Source organism: Pyrus communis, chromosome 1, assembly GCF_041283825.1.
Source record: "Pyrus communis isolate YQ-2024b chromosome 1, ASM4128382v1, whole genome shotgun sequence".
Taxonomy (NCBI): domain Eukaryota; kingdom Viridiplantae; phylum Streptophyta; class Magnoliopsida; order Rosales; family Rosaceae; genus Pyrus; species Pyrus communis.
In genome coordinates, this window is record NC_142565.1 from 19,103,837 (window position 1) to 19,123,025 (window position 19,189).

The following is a 19,189-nucleotide window of genomic DNA, read 5'->3' on the forward strand; positions in this document are numbered from 1 at the left end:
CCACAATCAATTAATACTCTAGCAAAATTAACCAAGGATGTTTAACATACCCATAATCAAATCCGGATTGTTCTGAGCATCCTGCAGAGAAATATTATGAATACGCCCCTGGGTCTGCTGTCGTCCGCCGCGACCTCTGTTCGTCTGACCACCAAGACTCTGAGTACCACGCCCCTGACTGGGCTGACCAGACTGCCTCGAAGACCCCGCACTACTAGTAGCAATCTCTCCTGGCTGAAACTGTCCTCCCTGAAACCACTGAGAACCACCTGCTGAAGCTGGAGGATACGGCATATAGCCGCCAGGATACGGAGGATAACCACCCTGAGAATACGGGTCCTGGGGATACTGATACTGTCCCGGGGCATAAGGAACAGCATCACCCTGGTAATGGTAGGCACCACCTCGACCTGCCTGTCCATAACTACTCGGACCCTGAATCTGCTGAATCGGTGCAGGTGGTGGCATGAAAGTCTGCTGCGGCTTCTGTTGCTGACTCTGGGGACAATTCGCAGCCCGATGTCCCATCTGCCCACACGTGAAGCAACCACTGCTGCCACGCCTGCACTCACCAAAATGCCGATTATTACATCTGCGGCAAACTGGAGCTCTGCCTCTACCACCATCACCCTGTCTCTACCCTCTGGCACCACCAGCAAACCTACCTCTTCGTCCCTGACCAGTGGCACTAAAACCACCGCTAGAAGAGTTAGAACTAGTGCCACCCCTCTTAAAGTTCTGCGTCCTACGAGGCCCGAGCGACGCTTGACCTTTACCCTTGTCATCTTTCTTCTGATTACCATCTTTTTCTTCTTCCTCACTCTCGCTCGACATGTTCTCAGAATCCTCAATCCTCAACAATATCTCATATAAATCCTGGTAGGTATCACAGTGGGTAGTAGTCGTCATCGAACGCCACTTTTTCTTAGTACCTAGGCGGAAACGACGAAGTATCTCCGCCGGATTACCTGCAACCTCTGGGTGGTAGCGAGACAGATCAGTGAACTTACGATAGTACTCATTAGCCGTCATCTTCCCCTGTCTCAGCTCGGTGAACTTCTGCTTCTTACGATCAACATACTCAGGAAGCATAAACCTCCTCTTGAACAACTCTTTGAAAACGTCCCAATCAGTCCTCTCAGCTGAAGTCAAGCGACGGAGTTCCTGTTCCCACTAGGCTGCAGACTCCGTACCCAAAAACCATGAGGTCGTCTCGACCTACCTCTCAACAGGAAGGTTCCCCTGATTGTGCAACACACGAAAAGTCTTCTCAATGTGCTCTAACCATCGCTCTTTGCCCTCATGACCCTCATTACCTTCGAACTTATCCAATTTCAGATTATACATAGTCTCCAGAGGAGTCCTCTAGGGAGGGCGGATCGCCGACTGAATGGCGGTAGCAATAGCTTCCCCCAGCTGAGCAATATCGGGGAAACTAGGCTCATCAGAGCGACGTGGTTCCCGACGAGGCGGCATAATTCTGACAGAAGACACCAAAACCATTAGAATACTCACAAAGACAAAGGACTGCCAAACCTAGGCTCTGATACCAAACTGACACACCCCGACCGAGATCAGGGAGTGCTGGCCGTCACACGGATGTGACGTAACCATGTGCACGGTGCGGAAGTTAATAAAATAGTAATACAAATAGTACAAATAAATAAAAACTAGCAACATAAAGTAATAAAATCAAGTGCTAGCGTAAGTGAGACGCAAGTTCAGAGCGTAAGCCTACAGCAGTCCAAAAGAAAATGATACGACAACAGTACACCCGAAGGTGACCCTACTCTGGGGATCGTCTGTCAGAAATGCCGGGAAAGCCCTCTGGGAAACCACCGAACCTGCTAGACAACTAGAACCTGGAGGGGCTCAAAACAAAAGCGTGAGTGGGCAAAACAAAGCTTTTCAAAAACCATTTCAAAAACAAGATTCTAACCCCTCGCCGTAAAACCTGTATACTTCCCAGAAAATGAACATATGTACGTATGTATATAGATATGCCAATCATGCTCAAGAATATGCCATGTCGAAACCTCAGAATGAAATGTAAGTGCTCAGGTACAAATCATATCAATAACATAGAATCTGGCAGCCGGAGTCACCTAACGTGACATGTACGGCTGCATCTAGAGCTCAAATCTCAATATCAATAACTAAACCTGCCCACGAGTCGGAACCACCTAAAGTGGTTTGTACGATAGGCCTGGGTGTAATACATATAAACGCTCTAGTGCTACGATCACATGAAGGCTATGCGAATAATCACGGGTCACCTACGAGTCGGAACCACCTAAAGTGGACTGTACGACAGGACTGTGCACCTAACTTGGATCCAAGCTGAGCGTGTGGTGCGGGAGGTGAACATCACGTGAAGGACTGTGCCCTACTCTGGGCGGGAGCACTATCATCGGGGGTGCAGGTTAAGAGCTCTCTAAGCATCTTGACTCGTTACTGAAATATAACCATGAATAACACTTACCTGGCACCTACCTGTGCGTCCACAGCACCCAATATGCATATGTATATGTATGCAACTAATAATGTGACTAATGGTGCATAAACAACGATAATATAATGCATGGCATGAAACAAATAATCCTTTCAATCAATTTCTGGGAAAATAAATGTATATAGGTATATACGGAAAACCAAAAGCCCACTTACTGGTATGTGGAAGGCTCGTAGCCCCCCTGCCTCGAGTGACCACGCTCGTCCTCGGGATACGTATCACCTATATGCGAAACAACTACAAAAACGTTAATTTTAAAGCACATAACCAACCTTTCGTAATAACTTCTCATACATTGCTCAAATTGGGCAAATGAATAAACCAACGTGCTCTACTCGACCTCAGGAACACACCCAAATTTTTAGAAAAATTTTCCACCGCCGCATGCACCCCTACGCGCCGGCCACGCTCAGGCACGTGCCTGGCACGTTGACGGCGTCAACTGACGCCGTAGGGAATATTCTGTCAGTTTTGATAGATTCCGTCAACGGCATCAGGAATATTCCGTCAGACTTAACGGAATATTCCGTCTCCTTCTCCGGCGAGCCCGGCGCCGTCGCCGGCGCCGGAAAACTGGAAAATTTTCAAACTTCAATATCTCCTTCGTTTTTCATCCAAATTTGACAAAATTGGTACCAAATTGAAGCTTGGAACTAGAGGAACACAATTATACTACTTTCAAGGGTTAAAAATCACGAAATCTCACCTGCCAAAACAACCCAACTCCGGCCAACTTCGAAACCAGTGATCCCGACGTCCAAATCCTTCAAACGAACCACTCCGAGCCTCCTTGGGACCTCACCAAGCTACCTACGAGCTTCAAATTTCCTAAAACGTGAGAAATCACGTGTGCATGAATAGTACCCAAATCGGACTTCGTAGAATCGGCGTGAAAACGTTGATGTTCTTACCTGAAAATGGTATAGCTGCACTCCTCCCAGCCTCACGAGCTCGAAAATGGTCTTGGTTCCCTCGATCTGTAAAGGTTTGATAGGTTTTGGGTGTGTGTCCGTACGTTTTCAAGGGAAATGGGAGGAAAGGGGGCTCGGGACAATCACAGGGAAAGGGACAGAGGGGTAGGGAGAGTAAGAGTGTGAGTGTGTGGCCCAACACATGCCAACACAACACAAAAACAACCAATAGACGTAAAAGAAACGAACTAGGGGCAAAATTGTCCTTTCACACGTGCGTTAAAATGTTTCCGGGACGGGCTGTCACAAAGCTCTTCCTCTTTGGATCTTTATTTTGAGAAATATATTCCCCATCTCTCTACTAGTCGTGCACCATCTTCTTCACCTGTTTCTACTTCTGCCTCTGATTCTCCCCATCCTTCTTCTTCTCAACCCATTTCAGTCCCTGCTGCTTCCAGTTCTGACTTTGTTTCTGAATCCTCCACCTTACCCTTAAGTCAGTCCAATCCTCCTCTTCTTCCTCTTAATTCTCATCCAATGATCACAAGATCCAAGGCTGGCATTTATAAATCTATCCCTCATGCCTATATAGCAACTAAGCATCATCTTCCTGTTGACACTGATTATGTTCCCAGTACATACCTGCAAGCTTCTAAGCATGCTCATTGGCGAGCTGCAATGCAAGATGAGTATAATGCATTGATCTCTACTGGTACTTGGTCCATTGTCCCCTCTCATCCTTCCCAAAATATAGTTGGATGTAAATGGGTGTTTCGAGTTAAGAAAAAAGCTGATGGCACCATTGACAGATTTAAGGCCCGACTAGTGGCAAAGGGTTTTCATCAACAAGAAGGTATTGACTTCCAAGAGACCTTTAGTCCAGTTGCCAAGCCAGTTACCATTCGGATCTTACTCAGTCTTGCTGTCCAACATAACTGGTTTCTCAATCAATTGGATATAAGCAATGCCTTTCTTCATGGTGACTTAAAGGAGGATGTCTACATGCAACAACCTCCCGGGTTTGTTGATCCCAATTCTCCTACTTCAGTTTGTAAGTTGAAGAAATCCCTATATGGACTAAAACAAGCTCCTCGAGCTTGGTTTGATAAACTTTTTCAAGCTCTTCATTCTCTTGGGTTTCAACAATCTTCATCCGATGCCTCATTGTTTATTCTTCATGGTCCTCATTTGGTTATTGTTCTTGTGTATGTTGATGACATTCTAGTAACCGGTCCTCACTCCCAAATCTGTCAACAGTTTATCACCCAACTCAGTTCTCAGTTTCCAGTAAAGGATCTTGGTCCTTTACACTACTTCTTGGGCTTAGAAGTACACAGATCCTCCCATGGCATTTTTGTTCATCAATCCAAGTACTTAATTGATCTTCTTAAGAAAACACACATGGAGGGTGCCAAACCGTGCTGCACACCCCTTAGTTCCACAAAATTAGATAACAGTGGGCCTCTCTTGTCCAACCCCACTGAATATCGTTCTATAGTTGGGGGATTACAATACCTTACTTGGACTAGATCGGATCTCGCTTTTGCCGTCAACCAGATCTGCCAATTCATGCATGCTCCCAGGGAACAACATCTTCAGGCAGCTAAACGAGTTCTCCGATTTCTTAAAGGTTCTCTTTCCCACGGTTTATGGTTCACAAAGGGTTCAACCCATCTTTCAGCATACTCTGATGCTGATTGGGCTGGCTGTACTTTTGATAGAAGATCTACCAGTGGCTATTGTGTGTTCTTAGGCTCCAATCTCATTAGCTGGAGTGCTAAGAAATAAAGTACTGTTGCACGGTCATCTACAGAGGCTGAATATCGCTCCTTAGCTCATACAACTGCTGAACTTACTTGGGTTTGCAAAATCCTCAGAGATCTTCACTTCCCTATCCCTACACTGCCTACACTTTGGTGTGACAACATCTCAGCCATCTCTCTAGCATCTAATCCTGTTTTTCATGCTCGTACAAAAGCGTGTTGAGATTGATTACCACTATATTCGAGAATTGGTTCTAGCTAATCTTCTCAAAGTTCAGTATGTTTGCAGTGCAGACCAATTAGCTGATCTTCACACCAAGTCCTTATCCAAAAGTCGATTTCAGTTCCTGTGCTCCAAGCTTCCCATTGGAATCTGTTCTGATTCCCCTTCTAGCTTGAGGGGGTGTATTAGGGAAAATGACAAGTCACCCATTTCAGTTACTGTAAAATAGTCTGTTATCTCTAAATGTAATTAGCTGTGCTAATGTTTGTGTTTAGTTAGAACTGTTATAAGGTAGGTAGTTAAGGGGTATCTTTGTAAATAGCCAAAGGCTATATATATGTCTTCACAGTGTACAAAATAAAAAATTCAGAAATACAATTGGAAAGCTTACATAGGAAGTTTCCAGTTTCTATATTATTATCATTCTGTATGGGTTTATCTTGCTTAGGTAACTTTCTTGAAAGTGGCTGCCTGCCTTCATCCATCCTGATAAAGCATATCAAGTCAATCTTGTAAATATACAAAAAAAAGTAATGAGCAGATGACGGTTACTTAATAGAATCAAGATAAAGAATAAACAATCAACTAACATCATTGGTGAACTACCAATTACGAACAATGAGGGCTTTGGAGTTCTGCGGAACACAATGTTCTGTCTGTGTGCGTGCGTGTGGTTGTATAATCGTCATATTGCTTAATAGTCATGTAATTCTCTCAAAATGAACTTTGATAAATTTATTTGCATTCTTTAATTTTAATAGCCATTAGTCACTTACATGGGTAAATCAGGATCATCCAGCTCATCATTCCCACCAAAGATCCCTCCATCGCTAACTCCTTCATGCTTTACAACCTGAAGTTTTTCATTCTGCTTTTTGTTCCACTCTTCCATTCAGTCCTTCCACGCCAGCCTCCCATACCCATATGCTGCAATGTCTTTCTTAGGGACCATTGGTCTAGGTTGCACTACGACATTCAAAGTACTAAGATTACTACTAGATGGATGAAAACAGTTACAAGCATGCTAGAACACAAATAAGTAATTTAAAAAAAAATAACTTAAAAGAAGATGGATCAGAAAAAGGCAAAGGATGGACTCTGTTTCCATGACCCATATACGGAGGTACAATAAGAGCATGTCGATCAGAAGAAATTTCAGAGTCCTAAAAGAAGAAAAATCATCACAGTAAGGCACTAATCAAATCATAGGGGCATACAGATAAAAAGCATGCAATCATAATAGACAGGACAAATTGCAATTTCTGACATATTTACCTCTTCACCATAGGTCAAAAGTGGGATTTCAGAACCCAAGGGAGAGGACTCATGCTCTGAATGTGCAGGAATTCTGCAATTGTAGTCGGAACCACTTACAAGGTTAAGGCATGCAGACAGCACAGACTCTGCAACTTGATGAGGGCCCAAAGCATCAAGATTACCATAATTGAACTCATTGTCCAAATCATCAATGCCATCTTCTTCTTCATCACCTTCAACCCTCGGACTACCTGCAAGTTGTTTCGGTTGTTAAGAAAAAGTTTGAAACTTTAGTGGGAAATTGAACTGTACTTAGAAAAATGCAGAACAGACTCACCCTTGATTCGCTTGTATCTGGTTTTACACTGAGGGCAAGCCTGATTTCCTTCTCTTCTCTCGTACTCATAACACGGTCTGCACACAGGGAAAGCACATTCATTGCAGGCAACAAAGGGGTCTCCATCAACTGTAATTTCAATCTCGTCTCCACAAATTTGACATATTTGTCCACTCAATTCTTGCACAGACTTTATGTGTAACAACCTCAAAAGACATTAGTAAATGCGATGACTTAAGATGTAACATAACCTCTCTGAACATCCATTAAACACATAATACAGATGATAAGCCGAATACACAGCCGAGAAATCTTATCATCATTACTATAATTTTTCAGTAATAGCTTCCAGAACCTTTCAAACCCCCTTTATAGCCCACTAAAGTGTACATCTATCGTTGTGGTCGATGATCAACTTGTTACTTGTCAAACCAAAGTAAATTAATAACAAATCACACAAGTAGTGCGCCACTGGTAAAAATTTAAGAGTTTTCAAAATGATTCCACAAAGTTCAACAATGCTAGCATTCCTACATTTCGTTTCAAATTTGCACCGGTTCATCCAACTGAAACGCTAGTTCGATCAGCTACTGTCTCTCACTAACTTGTTCCAAAACAAAGAAATAAGATTATTTTTCTAGCTCACTTTTTCTTTCCTAACTCCATGTTCCTTGACTCTGTGACAATCTCATACTTTGTTTCATTCTTTGTCAATTGGTTAGTGTGAGAGAAAGAGAGATGAATGCTCACAATTTCAAAAATTCTTGAAATTCCTTGGAGCAAATTACATTCGCAGTGCTAAACAAGTCCTTCAAAATAATTAATCAAAAAATAATAATTGGAGATTACAGAATGCTGACAGACTAAAAGTTGTTAAGTAGTGAAGATAAAACTGCCCACCAAAAAACCCCAATCCAAATCAGTATTCCAATTGGAGGACTACCATATAAAAAATAAATAAATAAATAAATAAACCCTAACTGACTAGGACCCAAGTTTGTTTTTATTGCCAAAATCAAGAAAACAAAAAAAAAGGAGGAAATGGGCATACCCGTGAACTTTCATCTGCATTGATGAGCACAAACTCGTTCCTGTTATGAGAACCAGCAACAAGTTTTCCTCTTGTTTCCATGGCTCATTAGCTCAAAGCTCTGATCTTTCACCCAGTCTACCGGCCCCCACAACAACCCACTTTTGCTATTCACACCCCAACAAAACCCAAGCACAAACCCCAACCCCAACCCCGCATTTAAAAAATATTGCCAGCGGGTCCACTGTCTCGGTCAATTCATCCCAGCTTTCGCCTGCCTGCCTCCTCTTTCTCTTCTTATCCAGATACACGCAGAGAGAGGGAGAGGGAGAGAGTGAGCGTATGTGGAAATTCAGGAAGCGTAGGAAGGAAGAAGAGAGAGGAAATGGAAAATGCAGACCTATGTGGAAATTCAGGAAGCGTAGGAAGGAAGAAGAGAGAGGAAATGGAAAATGCAGACCAGCAATTGTGAGGATTGATTGAGAAGATGATAGTGAGGAGGACTGAGGTGAGTGGTGGTGGCGCTGAGTTGTGCCCCCACCGGAGTTGGCAAGAACTGAAATTTGAAGGGGAAAAAAACTATTTAGTAAAGTAAAAATTATAAAAACCTATGTCCCTTCTTTTCTTTTTTGTTTTTAAATCAGGAGTCCCGTCTCTGATTTGTGGGTTACCAAACTTTGTTCGGTTCATCTTCAAAGTGTGTCTTTTTGATTTTTTTTTTTTTTTTTTTTTATATTGGAATTGACTTGATGACAATGTCAAATAGTAGCATGCCACGTGAGCCTTGTGAAAGTAGGATCCAGAGACAATTGAGCAAGTTCTAAAAACTTCTAATCCTTGTGGGGACAGCAGCTTGTGGGTCCCATTGGTATCCTTTGGTATCTGGTATGTGGACGGGAAGGGATAGGACAGGACAGAACTGAGGTTCCGTATTATGTTTGGTACGCGCAGGATGGAACGGGACGGTTGTTCCATTTTGCGTTTGGTATGCTCTGGACGGAACAGAACTAAAAGATTGAATGACTAACTTACCCCTGTTCCGTCTGTTATTTGGTATAATGTTTATGTGTGGAATGGGACGGGATAATATTTTTTTTTTTTAACTTGTTCATATTTAAACACATATATGCTTATCTATGATATATTTTTTACAGTAGTACATGGCTGAAGATGTGTTATGCCATGATGTATGTTATGCCATTTCTTGACTGAAGACATGGTAGAAGAAGCAAAACGAAAAACAATGGTAAAGAATTTAGAGAGAGTAAGTAAATGACTAAAGATTGTATTCCTTGAACAATGAATGAATTACAGAGAGAGAGGTGTTTTTTATTTATACAAGTACTCTTTGCTTCACTCATAACTACTAACCAACTAACTTCATATCCCTACAAATCCCAACAGACTAACAGCCTTCCTACAATCTCAACAAACTAACTACTTTGCTGATGTGCGCCTTGCTGATGTGTAACCTTCATGCTGATGTGTCTGTAGAGCCATACTGATGTGTACATATCAGTCAACAGACCCGTGGCCTGAAGCAATAACTTCATGTTTCTTGAGTATTCATCTAATAAATGGCTATTTAGGACAACATTGGATCTTTAAGATAATCTAATGTGCTGCAACAATATACATGGAGACTTATAAAACCAAAAGCAAAGAGCATTGGTAAGTAATAATAAAACAGAAAAACTACACAAATTTATCATCAAGCCATGAATGACCAATCTTGTGATAATTCCAAATCATGTTTTTTTTTTTTTTTTTCAAACGGTAATTCATTCAACACTTAAACGATAGAACTCCCATGTACAAGGAGGAGAGATGAGCATATGAGAACACCAAATAAACTTCAACTGACCATCTTTTACATTTACACACACTAGTAAAACTGCTTGCAAGTCACAATCTTTCACATAGTTTTTCCTAAAGTGTACAAATGCCCCTCAGCTGATGCCATAAACAACAAAGAAAACAGCAATCAGAGAATCAAGCTACCAAGGCAAATAGTGTTTAATTGGTACTTCCTACGGCACCGGCTTCTTTCCTATGTGGGAAACCATGGACCAAACTAGCATGGAAGTCCTTAGATCTTTCATGAACTGGTACATTTTTAAGCTGGACACGTATGACGAGCAATGTGATCAACTTTATATGAGCAAATCAAGAAAGGGGGATTTGTTGCACTCACCACACAATGATGCATTATGATCTCCATTTGTAGCGATGCTTGCAATTATCATGCCTTCAAATCCGTAAGTTCACTCAGGAAAGACTAATTAATTTGATCTTACCTTTGGAGATACCCAATTGATCACACTTTCCAGAACCAAATCCATAAACTTCATCTCCTGACACACGTGCAGCATATTGATTGCAGAAAACATCATACACTACAACAAATAGGTTATATCGATTAAAGGGAATGACTTCTTATAGTACAAAAATCCAAAGCTTTAAGCATGTAACGAAACATATGCATCTGCATAAATCAACTTAACTACACATGTGAAAAGATCCCTCGCATCTGAAAACAAGCATACGGAAATATACGATGAGCGTTACTAACCCTCCTCTAATTGTAAACAATGGGCTTAATTATACACACCGACCAATATTCAGTAAAATAACCATTAAAATGCATCAAATTGATTAACATTTCAGCTGACCAAATGCAGAAAGAACCACTTTTTCCATCATACAAAGCCAAGCTCACAACCGAACCCACTAAATCGCACAGATCGGAACCAGATCTAATCTTTACAAACCAGAATCGTAATAAATCTTAAAAATCAGACTTTGTTCCCAAGCACAAGTTAAACCAGAGAAACCAAGAAAACTAACTTATTTTCTCATAATCATCCTATTTTCCCAGAACATTGAAATTTTCCATGGAAAATTCAAGAAAACGAACCTGGAGATGCAGCGACTACGGGAGAAGATCGAGATCGAACCTGGCAACGCAGCAGCTGCAGGAGAAGATCAAGATCAAACCTGGAGATGCAGCTGCTACAGGAGAAGATGAGGAGGAAGGCTATGGGAAAAGGCAGCAGCAGGCAGAGAAGATGGAACGAAGAAGATAGAATTTTAGGGTTTGTTTTTTGGATGGTGTAAATATTGAAAAAGATAAGGGGTATTTGTGTCTTAAAATGTTATAATTTTATGTTCCATGGATGTGGAACAAGTCGTTCCAGGGGGAGGCGGAACCAAAATTCACCCAAAATTCGTCTCGCGGGACAACGCGTTCCACCCATTTTGGGCACACCAAACGTGGGATGGAACGCCTCATCCCACTCCGTTTTGTCCAGTCCCATGTACCAAATGGTACCTTTCGAAACCAAACGCACCGAGTCATATGATGTCTCATATACTATGACTTTTAAAGATGGCAAGAGCCAGAAAGAGCCAAGGTATTGTTTTTTTTTTTTTGTTTGGGAAATATTTTAAAATGAGACGATTTTTTAATTTTCACACAGAAATAGGACAAATCGACCATGCACATTATGTATAAAATCAAAATTATTAAAATACCCACATATAAATGGGTTATTCCTCTCATTTTCTTATTTCTCTCTCTTCCTTCCTCTCTCTCCTCTCACTTTCTCTCTCTACTCTCTCTCCCTTCCTCAGATCTTTGAGCTCTGATTTTGAAGCAATGGAAGTCCAAAGAGAGGCGAGAAGATTGAGCTGGGCTTTGGGTTCACCTCATACCTCTGATTTCGAACCAAAAGGATGCAAGAGAGAGGTGAGAAGAGTGGGCTCGGTTTTGTACCATATTTTATGTTTTGGCTGAAAAGTTCCGTTTTTTCCGGCGACTAAAGCTTCGGCAAGCATAGTAAGGTAGGGTGTTTAGTTTCAAGTTTCTTCATCAATGATTTATGGAATAAATTGGTTGTTTGTAAGATGAATTAATACTTAGAAATTAAATTAGGGTTTGTGTTTCATGTTGGGACGATGGGTTATGGAATAAATTTCAAGTTTTGATGTGCTACAAGAATGGGATGGAACAATTTCTGGTCAAGTGTTCAATTGCAGAAATTTGTGAAAATTTCCGTAATGTGCATGTGGTGCGCATATGGTGTGCATTATGGCTACATCTTAATATGAAAAACGGGAATGTTCACTAGTTGTAATGCACGTATGTTGTGCCCCAGAATTTAGAGAGTATGACCATAACCTAGTTGGCCTCAGCGAAATACAAAATTAAGAAAAACTTAGAGGATGTTAAGGGTCATGCGTGTTTGTGAGATAATGACAACGAGTATCATGTTTTCCACGTGCACGATTAAGTGGTGGCTGATATACATAACAAGACTGTCACTGTAACCTTATATGCATAACAATTATGTTTTAATTGTATCCCCTATATCAATATGTTGTCGTTAAAGTTTCTCTCGTTCTGTGCATATCTTGTGCATGTACTGTACATTTATGGGCATGTGGTGTGCATATAGTGTATTATGAGTAGATGGTGCGTATTACATCTTTGATACTCTTCGCATTAACGTAGTTTACTGCTTTTTCCTTTGATTCAGAGGCAGACCCTGAAAAACAAAAAAAAACGAACTGAGTTCATGAAATAATATATTAAGAAAAATTACATTTATTAGTGCTTCAAAATCTCATGCATTCCTTTTAAGTTAAAGGCCATTGGCGTGAAGAATAATTACTGGGTTGAGAATTATGACCCAAACCTGTATTTCATGCCCAGGTTCATTTTCTCAAAGGGTGTATATGCGTGTCCATCGCAGAGACACAGAGACACATAGAGATGAACAACGGCAAGCTGCTACCCTTGAGTTTCTGTTGGAAGAATTAGAACAATGATGTTTGGCATGAGCTCAAGAGCCTTATAGATAAACTTGTTTGTCACGCCTGCTTTAACCCCGAAAGTAGGGTTTAACCCCATTATCTGCATAATAAACAGAGTTTGAGAGGCAGAAACAATTGACACAAGGCTTCAGGAACACAAACGTCTGTCAAGTAAAAAAATGCCCCAATTTCTTAACAATTCTGACACTGTCGGTAACTCTTTTGGTGCAACAGTCATCCAATCTCTCCTCTCAAAATTGAAATGTTATGCCAAATGAAAGATCACAAAACAAAATTCAGTTTCCAAGTTCGTCTTAAATCCTATAAAATGCACGCACACAACAGCCTAAAATTGAACATTAGAATGTGGCATATGGAAGGAATCGCGAGATAAAAGTAATAACAAAACTTTTTGAAGCAAAAATGATGATGAACGGTAACCAAGATCCATGAATACTTCGTAAGTTGTAAGTGCAAGTTGTCGAAATTGCATTCCACTGTAACTACAAACCTTATAAAACCCAACCCAAAAATTCCATACGCATTCATCATCGTAGGCAAGCAAGATTTATGCACTTGCATATCTCCTAGGATATTATTAGCCAGTTTACTTCCCGAAACAAAGTTAATCAATCTTTATTTCCAAAACAGTTGAGTACTTGATCAAAATCTAGGGCAAATACATCCTTACCGTATCTCCATTCTTTACATACCAGTGGAGCTTATCAGGAAGCTGCATATTCAGAATTATGCTTTCAGAATTCTTCAAGGATAAGGATTCAACGTTCAACACCTCAGGTTTAAAAAAGGCAATTTGTGCAGACCAGATAAATTTAAAGGTAATGGGGTTGGTTGAATCCATTGCATAAATAAACAACATCCACAGCATTGTGTGAATACAGAGTCTGTTGGGTGATTCTATAGCAAGTCATAATACAGAATCGCTGAGGATACGATATTTGTTAGGTGAATACTATGGTCATGTCCTTTGAAAGGGAGCAAAAGTTTTCGTTTCTTCTCAATAAAATTAAGCAGAAATCCTAAAGGCCATTGAGTGATATTAAGATTCAGCCACAATTAAAGGAGAAGCACATCTCACTTGCACACTTTACATAATATTCACTAATACACAATCATTCATCCACAGCAGTTTTATTGACATGCTTGACCTGCAGGAGCAGCGTCGGCAGACACATGCACTATTACAATCTTCAACTGGCAGTGCTGCAATTCTCAGTTCAAGGCGCACGATGTAAACTGATATGAGGCATATGAAAGAGCACCGAGCCCCCAGCTGTCGTGGATTTGCTCAGCCTTTGCATCCGGACCAGCAGTCCCCACTGCTACATGCAACGGGTAGAAGTGATCTGGCCAAGGGTGCGCCATTTTCACATGCGGCGCCTTCTCCACATACTCGTTCACATCCTCGTACCTTCCTTCCAGAAGAGCTTCCTTGATCCACGTGCCAAATTCGAGAGCCCAAGGGACGGCACATGCATTGCTCTTTGTCTCCCTCTTCAATGCCCTTAAGTTGTGAGTGGCGCTGCCTGACCCCACTATAAGGACGCCCTCCTCCTTAAGGGGAGCCAGCGCCCTCCCCATGTTGTCAGGCCTAGTGTAAGTAGGGCGATCATCTGGGGTCTAAAAAAATTAGGAGTACCAAAATTATTAGGGTTATATATTTATATATGTTTTTATAAGAATATAAATTTATATAATTTGGTTTAGTGATAAAGAAATTTAACTAGATCTGGCGGTTTTGTTGTTTAAAATGAATAAAGAGGTCTTAGGTTCAAAACACCATGTGTGCTTATTTACATTCTAATTTTTACAAATTTCTTATCATAACAGTATAAATTTATAAAATTTGGCTAAATGATCAAGAAGTTTAATTAGAAGTAATGGTTTTTGTTGTTTAAAATTAACGAGAGGTCCTCTGACAGCCCATACCGAATTATTTGTAATGTTAGTGTGAAAAGAGGATTTTGCCCCTAGACGTTAATTAGCATTGTAGGGTGTTTGATTTGTTTTGGTTGGTGGGCTGCCATTTGGACCACACACACACTCACACACACCCATCCCTTTTTCCCCGTGACTCCCTCTCTCTTTTTTCTCTCGGATTTCCTTCCATTTCCCTTGCAAGTGTACGGACGAACTTCAAAACCAACCTTTCACGCACGGATCGACGTCTAGAAGGTAAGATTTGAACTCCTTGCAAGCTCCTGAGTACATCCATACCATTTTTAAAACTTGAAACCCTCGAAAACCCGAGAACCCAAGAACCCAGTTTTCATGCACTGTTCATGCATACGTAAATATGAAGGTTTCAGAGGATTCTAAGGTTATTGTGAGCTTTAAGACACTCTCACGAAGCTCGGGGAAGCATTTTGGAAGAAATTGGACGTTAGGAAACTCGAGAATAGTGAATTGCAGAGGTGACCGGAATATCGCGATTTTTCTGACGATATTCCATCGTTTTTGGGGCTTCAAACAGGTAAGGGAATGTTCTACAAGTTATGAACTTTAATTTGGTACTGATTTCATGAAATTTGGATGAAAAACGACTGAGATTTAAAGGTTTAAAGTTTTTCCCAGTTTCCGGCGACGGCGACGGAGTCTGGCGACTAGCCGAAGAAGAAAGGGGAATATTATGTTAAGATTAACGGAATATTCATAACAGTAGTTAACGTCGTCAGGTTAGTTTTAACGGAATATGCTTGCTTTTGGACGAAATATTCCCTAATGCCGTTAGGGATTCCGTCCGTGTGCCAGGCACGTGCCTGCGCGTGGCCGGCGCGTGGGGATGCGTGAGACCTCAGAAAGTTATTTTAAAAATATGGGGATGTTTGTGAGGTTGAGTAGATCATGTTGGTACATTCAAACACCCCATTTGAGCATTGTATGAGAAGTTATTACCTAGTTTTGGTTATGTGCATTAAATTGACTTTTATATAGTTGTTTCACATATAGGTGAGACCTATCCTGAGGACGAGCACAGTCACTCTAGGCTCAGGGGTTACGACCCTTCCACATACCAGTGAGTGGGCTTTTGGTTTTCCGTATATACCTATATACTTGAGAATGTTTATATGTTTTAAATGCCAGGCATAGTCTTTGCCTATTTAATTATGCATTAGTAATTGCACATATGTATGTTGGTGCTGCGGACGCACAGGTAAGTGCCAAATAAGTTATAGTTTATGGTTGTAACTAGTGTTTATGTAAAAATTGAGGATTATGTGAGATGTTTAGAGAGCTCATTAACATGCACCCTAGTGTTAGTGCTCCGCCAGAGTTGAGGGCCTAGGCTTCACGTGATCGTTCACCTTTCGCACCACACACGCTCAACTTGGATCCAAGGCAGGTGCCAGCCTGTCGTACACACCACTTTAGGTGGTTCTGACTTGTAGGTGGCTTGCGATACTCGCACAACCTTCACGTGATTGTAGCACTATAGCGTATTTATTTACACCCAGCTTGTCGTACAAACCACTTTAGGTGGTTCCAACTCGTGTGCAGGCATATTGTTGATGAGATAGATATATATAGTTGCTGAGATGTGAATTTGAGCTCTAGAATCAGCCTTACAGGTCACGTTAGGTGACTCCGGCTGACATATCATTGAAGGATTATTTTGGAAGATGACATGTTCATTTAAGCAACATCATTAGCATGCAATTAACAAATTAAAGGCGGAATCATGCTAGCATGCACTTAAAAACAAAACATTACCCATGAATGTTCAAAGCCTAGTAAAATGGTGAACCAATAATCAACTCAAAACAAAGTGAGTTGAAATATATACCTTTGTAGATTCCTCTTTGTATTTAAACAAAGGCTAATCACCCAAAGAGAGGGCCTTCATTCCTTGCATCTTAGATCTATGGATTTGGATGGATGAAAAAAGGTTTCTCCAAAGTTCCCAAAATTGAGAACCTCTAGTGATTCATCACCAAGGCATAATGAAGAAGAAATGAGTGACCTTGGAGGAGTTTGATTGCTAGATGATCCCTCCAAGGTGGCCGAAATTTTAGAGAGAAATGAGAGCTTGTGTTCTCATCCTTTCCCCAAAAACAACCCTTAATGAATTTTAGGCTATAAAGTCCTTTATATAGTCCCTTCAAATAAGTGACCTAATGGACCAAAAGCCCTATTCTTCTAACATGGCCGGCCTATAGGGTTTATTGGGCTTTCAAGCCCTTTGTTTATTCAAGTTGTCATACAACTTGAGTTAATGGGCTTGACATTCAAATCCCATTGGGCCTTGCGGCCCAAAACTAACCCGAGGTCTTTAACGAACTTATTCGTTTGATTAATTAACATATTAATTAATCCTAGCCTTAGATAAATAATTAAACCATTTAATTATTCTTACTCATCTCCGTTGTTTCTTCAAACTCTACCTTACTCGGTGAACGATCCATTAGGTTCCTTTTAGCGAGGCAGTGGGCGATTAAAACTCTTTCTAATCGATTGGGAATTGAAACTTACTTTCAATTCTCCCGTTAGTGATAATACACTTTTAGGGCTTCCACAAACCATGGTTGACGCCTAGCAGCATGTCATGGTTACCCAAGCTAATCAGAAGAGGTGGAGAACCTATTCAGTTTTAGGATTACAAATGCAATACGGTCTTTCTCTAATACAATACTCTTGACCACATTGTTTGGTTTGATACAATACTCTTGACCACATTGTTTGGTTTGATACAATACGGTCTTTCTCTAATACAATACTCTGGACTAGGCCTGCATGTTGTAGTGGTAGGTGGTGTCCCTCTCTGGCTAAACCGACAACTGGAAAACCGAGACGTCTTCCTCCGGGTACATCAACATGAGCGGGACCCATGCGTCGTGGTCGAGCCCCCACTTAACGTCCACATCCGTGAGGCTGAAGCCGAACGACGTAAACAGCTGCTTGACGTGGTTGGCGAGGTAGGGGGAGCTGGGGCCAGGGTACTTGATCATGTACATGGATTTGGGGATGCCATAGAAGTCGTAGATGGTGTCATGCCGGTCGGAAATGGAGTTGACGATGGGGACGCCGGTTTCCCAGTGTCCAAAGATGATGAGAATGGAGGTGTGTTTGTGAGGATAGACCATTTCCGTCCAAGGCTGGAGGAATTTTTTGGCCGGAAGCGACTCGTCAATGCTCAGCGTGGGCGATCCGTGCGATAGGTAGAATGTGTCATTCACCGCCATAAGAATCTTTTTCCTTTTTCGTTGAGAATTGAATTACCACAAAAATGAAAACCCAACAGCAAGAAATTTCTTCGATTTGGGAATTTGGAATTTGGGAATTTGATTTGGGATAAGGGGATTTGGATCCTCGCCAGATCCCCTCCCTAGGGATCCTAGGGATCAATGCACATGGACTGTTGATCAAAAATCATGCGGCCACATTTTTTTTCTTTTTTATATTTTTCACGCAAAACGAGGCTGCTTTACTTTAAAAATATAAAAAGCATTTAATTGTGGTAGCACGATTTCTGATCAACGGTCCACGTGCGTTGATCCCTAGGATCCCTATGGAGAGGATTCGGTGAGGATCCAAATCTGGGATAAGGAATAGGTATAGAAACCCTTTTCCTTATTGAATATTATTATAGTGATAGGTCGTAATCCAGGTTTGGTGAATGGGACTGGGATCACCTCTAGATCCCCTGCTGAGCAACCTGAGCAAAACATCACAACCTTTCATTTTCATCTTATCTTGTTTTACGTGAAAATTTCACCTTTTAAATTTATTTCTGGCCACAAGATCAAAAATAGAAGGATAGGATGTTTTGCTAAGTTTGCATTCGTATCTGCTTCGATCATTTTTCAATATAGATAGGTTTTTTTTATTAGCACCCCACAATATGTTGAATACACCCCTCATTAAAATTTAATATTAAATGACTTACATACCTAATATGTAATGTCAATTTCGACCATATAAGGTTTAAAAAAAAAAAAAAATCCAAATTACTTTTCACATGTATATCCCAAGTTTATTTATCTTCTTCAACTCTCAAAACCACGCTCATCAACGTTTCAGAAGCTTTACATGAGGTAAGACTTCATATTTTCATTGTTTTAGTGATTTCAACGACATCGGCATGCATATAGCTGTGTTATGAATGATATCCATTAAAAATAAATATGATTGATGATGAGAATCACACACTTAATAAACCTTAGCCACATTAGATCACAAAGATCCCTTGATTTTAAAAGCATCGTAACAACCTAATCTCTTCCTCCAATTCAATGATTAAATAACTAAATCCATTCCCATAATTCGATCAAAGGAAAAGAAGAGGAATCATCATCATCAACCCTAATATTTATTTAAGGGAA

The 19,189-nt window shown here is 40.9% G+C and overlaps 1 protein-coding gene and 1 pseudogene across 3 annotated transcripts; both read right to left on the bottom strand.

Moving 5' to 3' along the window:
- Positions 1-1,743: 1,743 nt before the first annotated feature.
- LOC148699317 (cellulose synthase A catalytic subunit 6 [UDP-forming]-like) lies at positions 1,744-8,705 on the bottom strand. Of its 3 annotated transcripts, XM_088699525.1 has the most exons (7): positions 8,494-8,705; positions 8,055-8,433; positions 7,004-7,080; positions 6,685-6,917; positions 6,186-6,572; positions 5,801-5,895; positions 1,744-1,862 (listed from the first exon to the last, which is right to left on the bottom strand). In XM_088699525.1, the coding sequence occupies exons 2-5, from the start codon at positions 8,072-8,074 to the stop codon at positions 6,423-6,425; spliced, it is 480 nt and encodes a 159-aa protein (XP_088555651.1). In that variant the 5' UTR covers positions 8,075-8,433; positions 8,494-8,705; the 3' UTR covers positions 1,744-1,862; positions 5,801-5,895; positions 6,186-6,422. The 3 variants fall into 3 exon arrangements, with proteins under 3 accessions (XP_088555651.1, XP_088555647.1, XP_088555650.1); XM_088699521.1 differs by lacking the exon at positions 1,744-1,862 and having other exon boundaries at positions 5,706-5,895; XM_088699524.1 differs by lacking the exon at positions 1,744-1,862 and having other exon boundaries at positions 5,706-5,918.
- Positions 8,706-13,957: 5,252 nt separating this feature from the next.
- LOC137719923 (extradiol ring-cleavage dioxygenase-like) lies at positions 13,958-18,049 on the bottom strand (annotated as a pseudogene).
- Between the last annotated feature and the right edge of the window lie 1,140 nt (positions 18,050-19,189).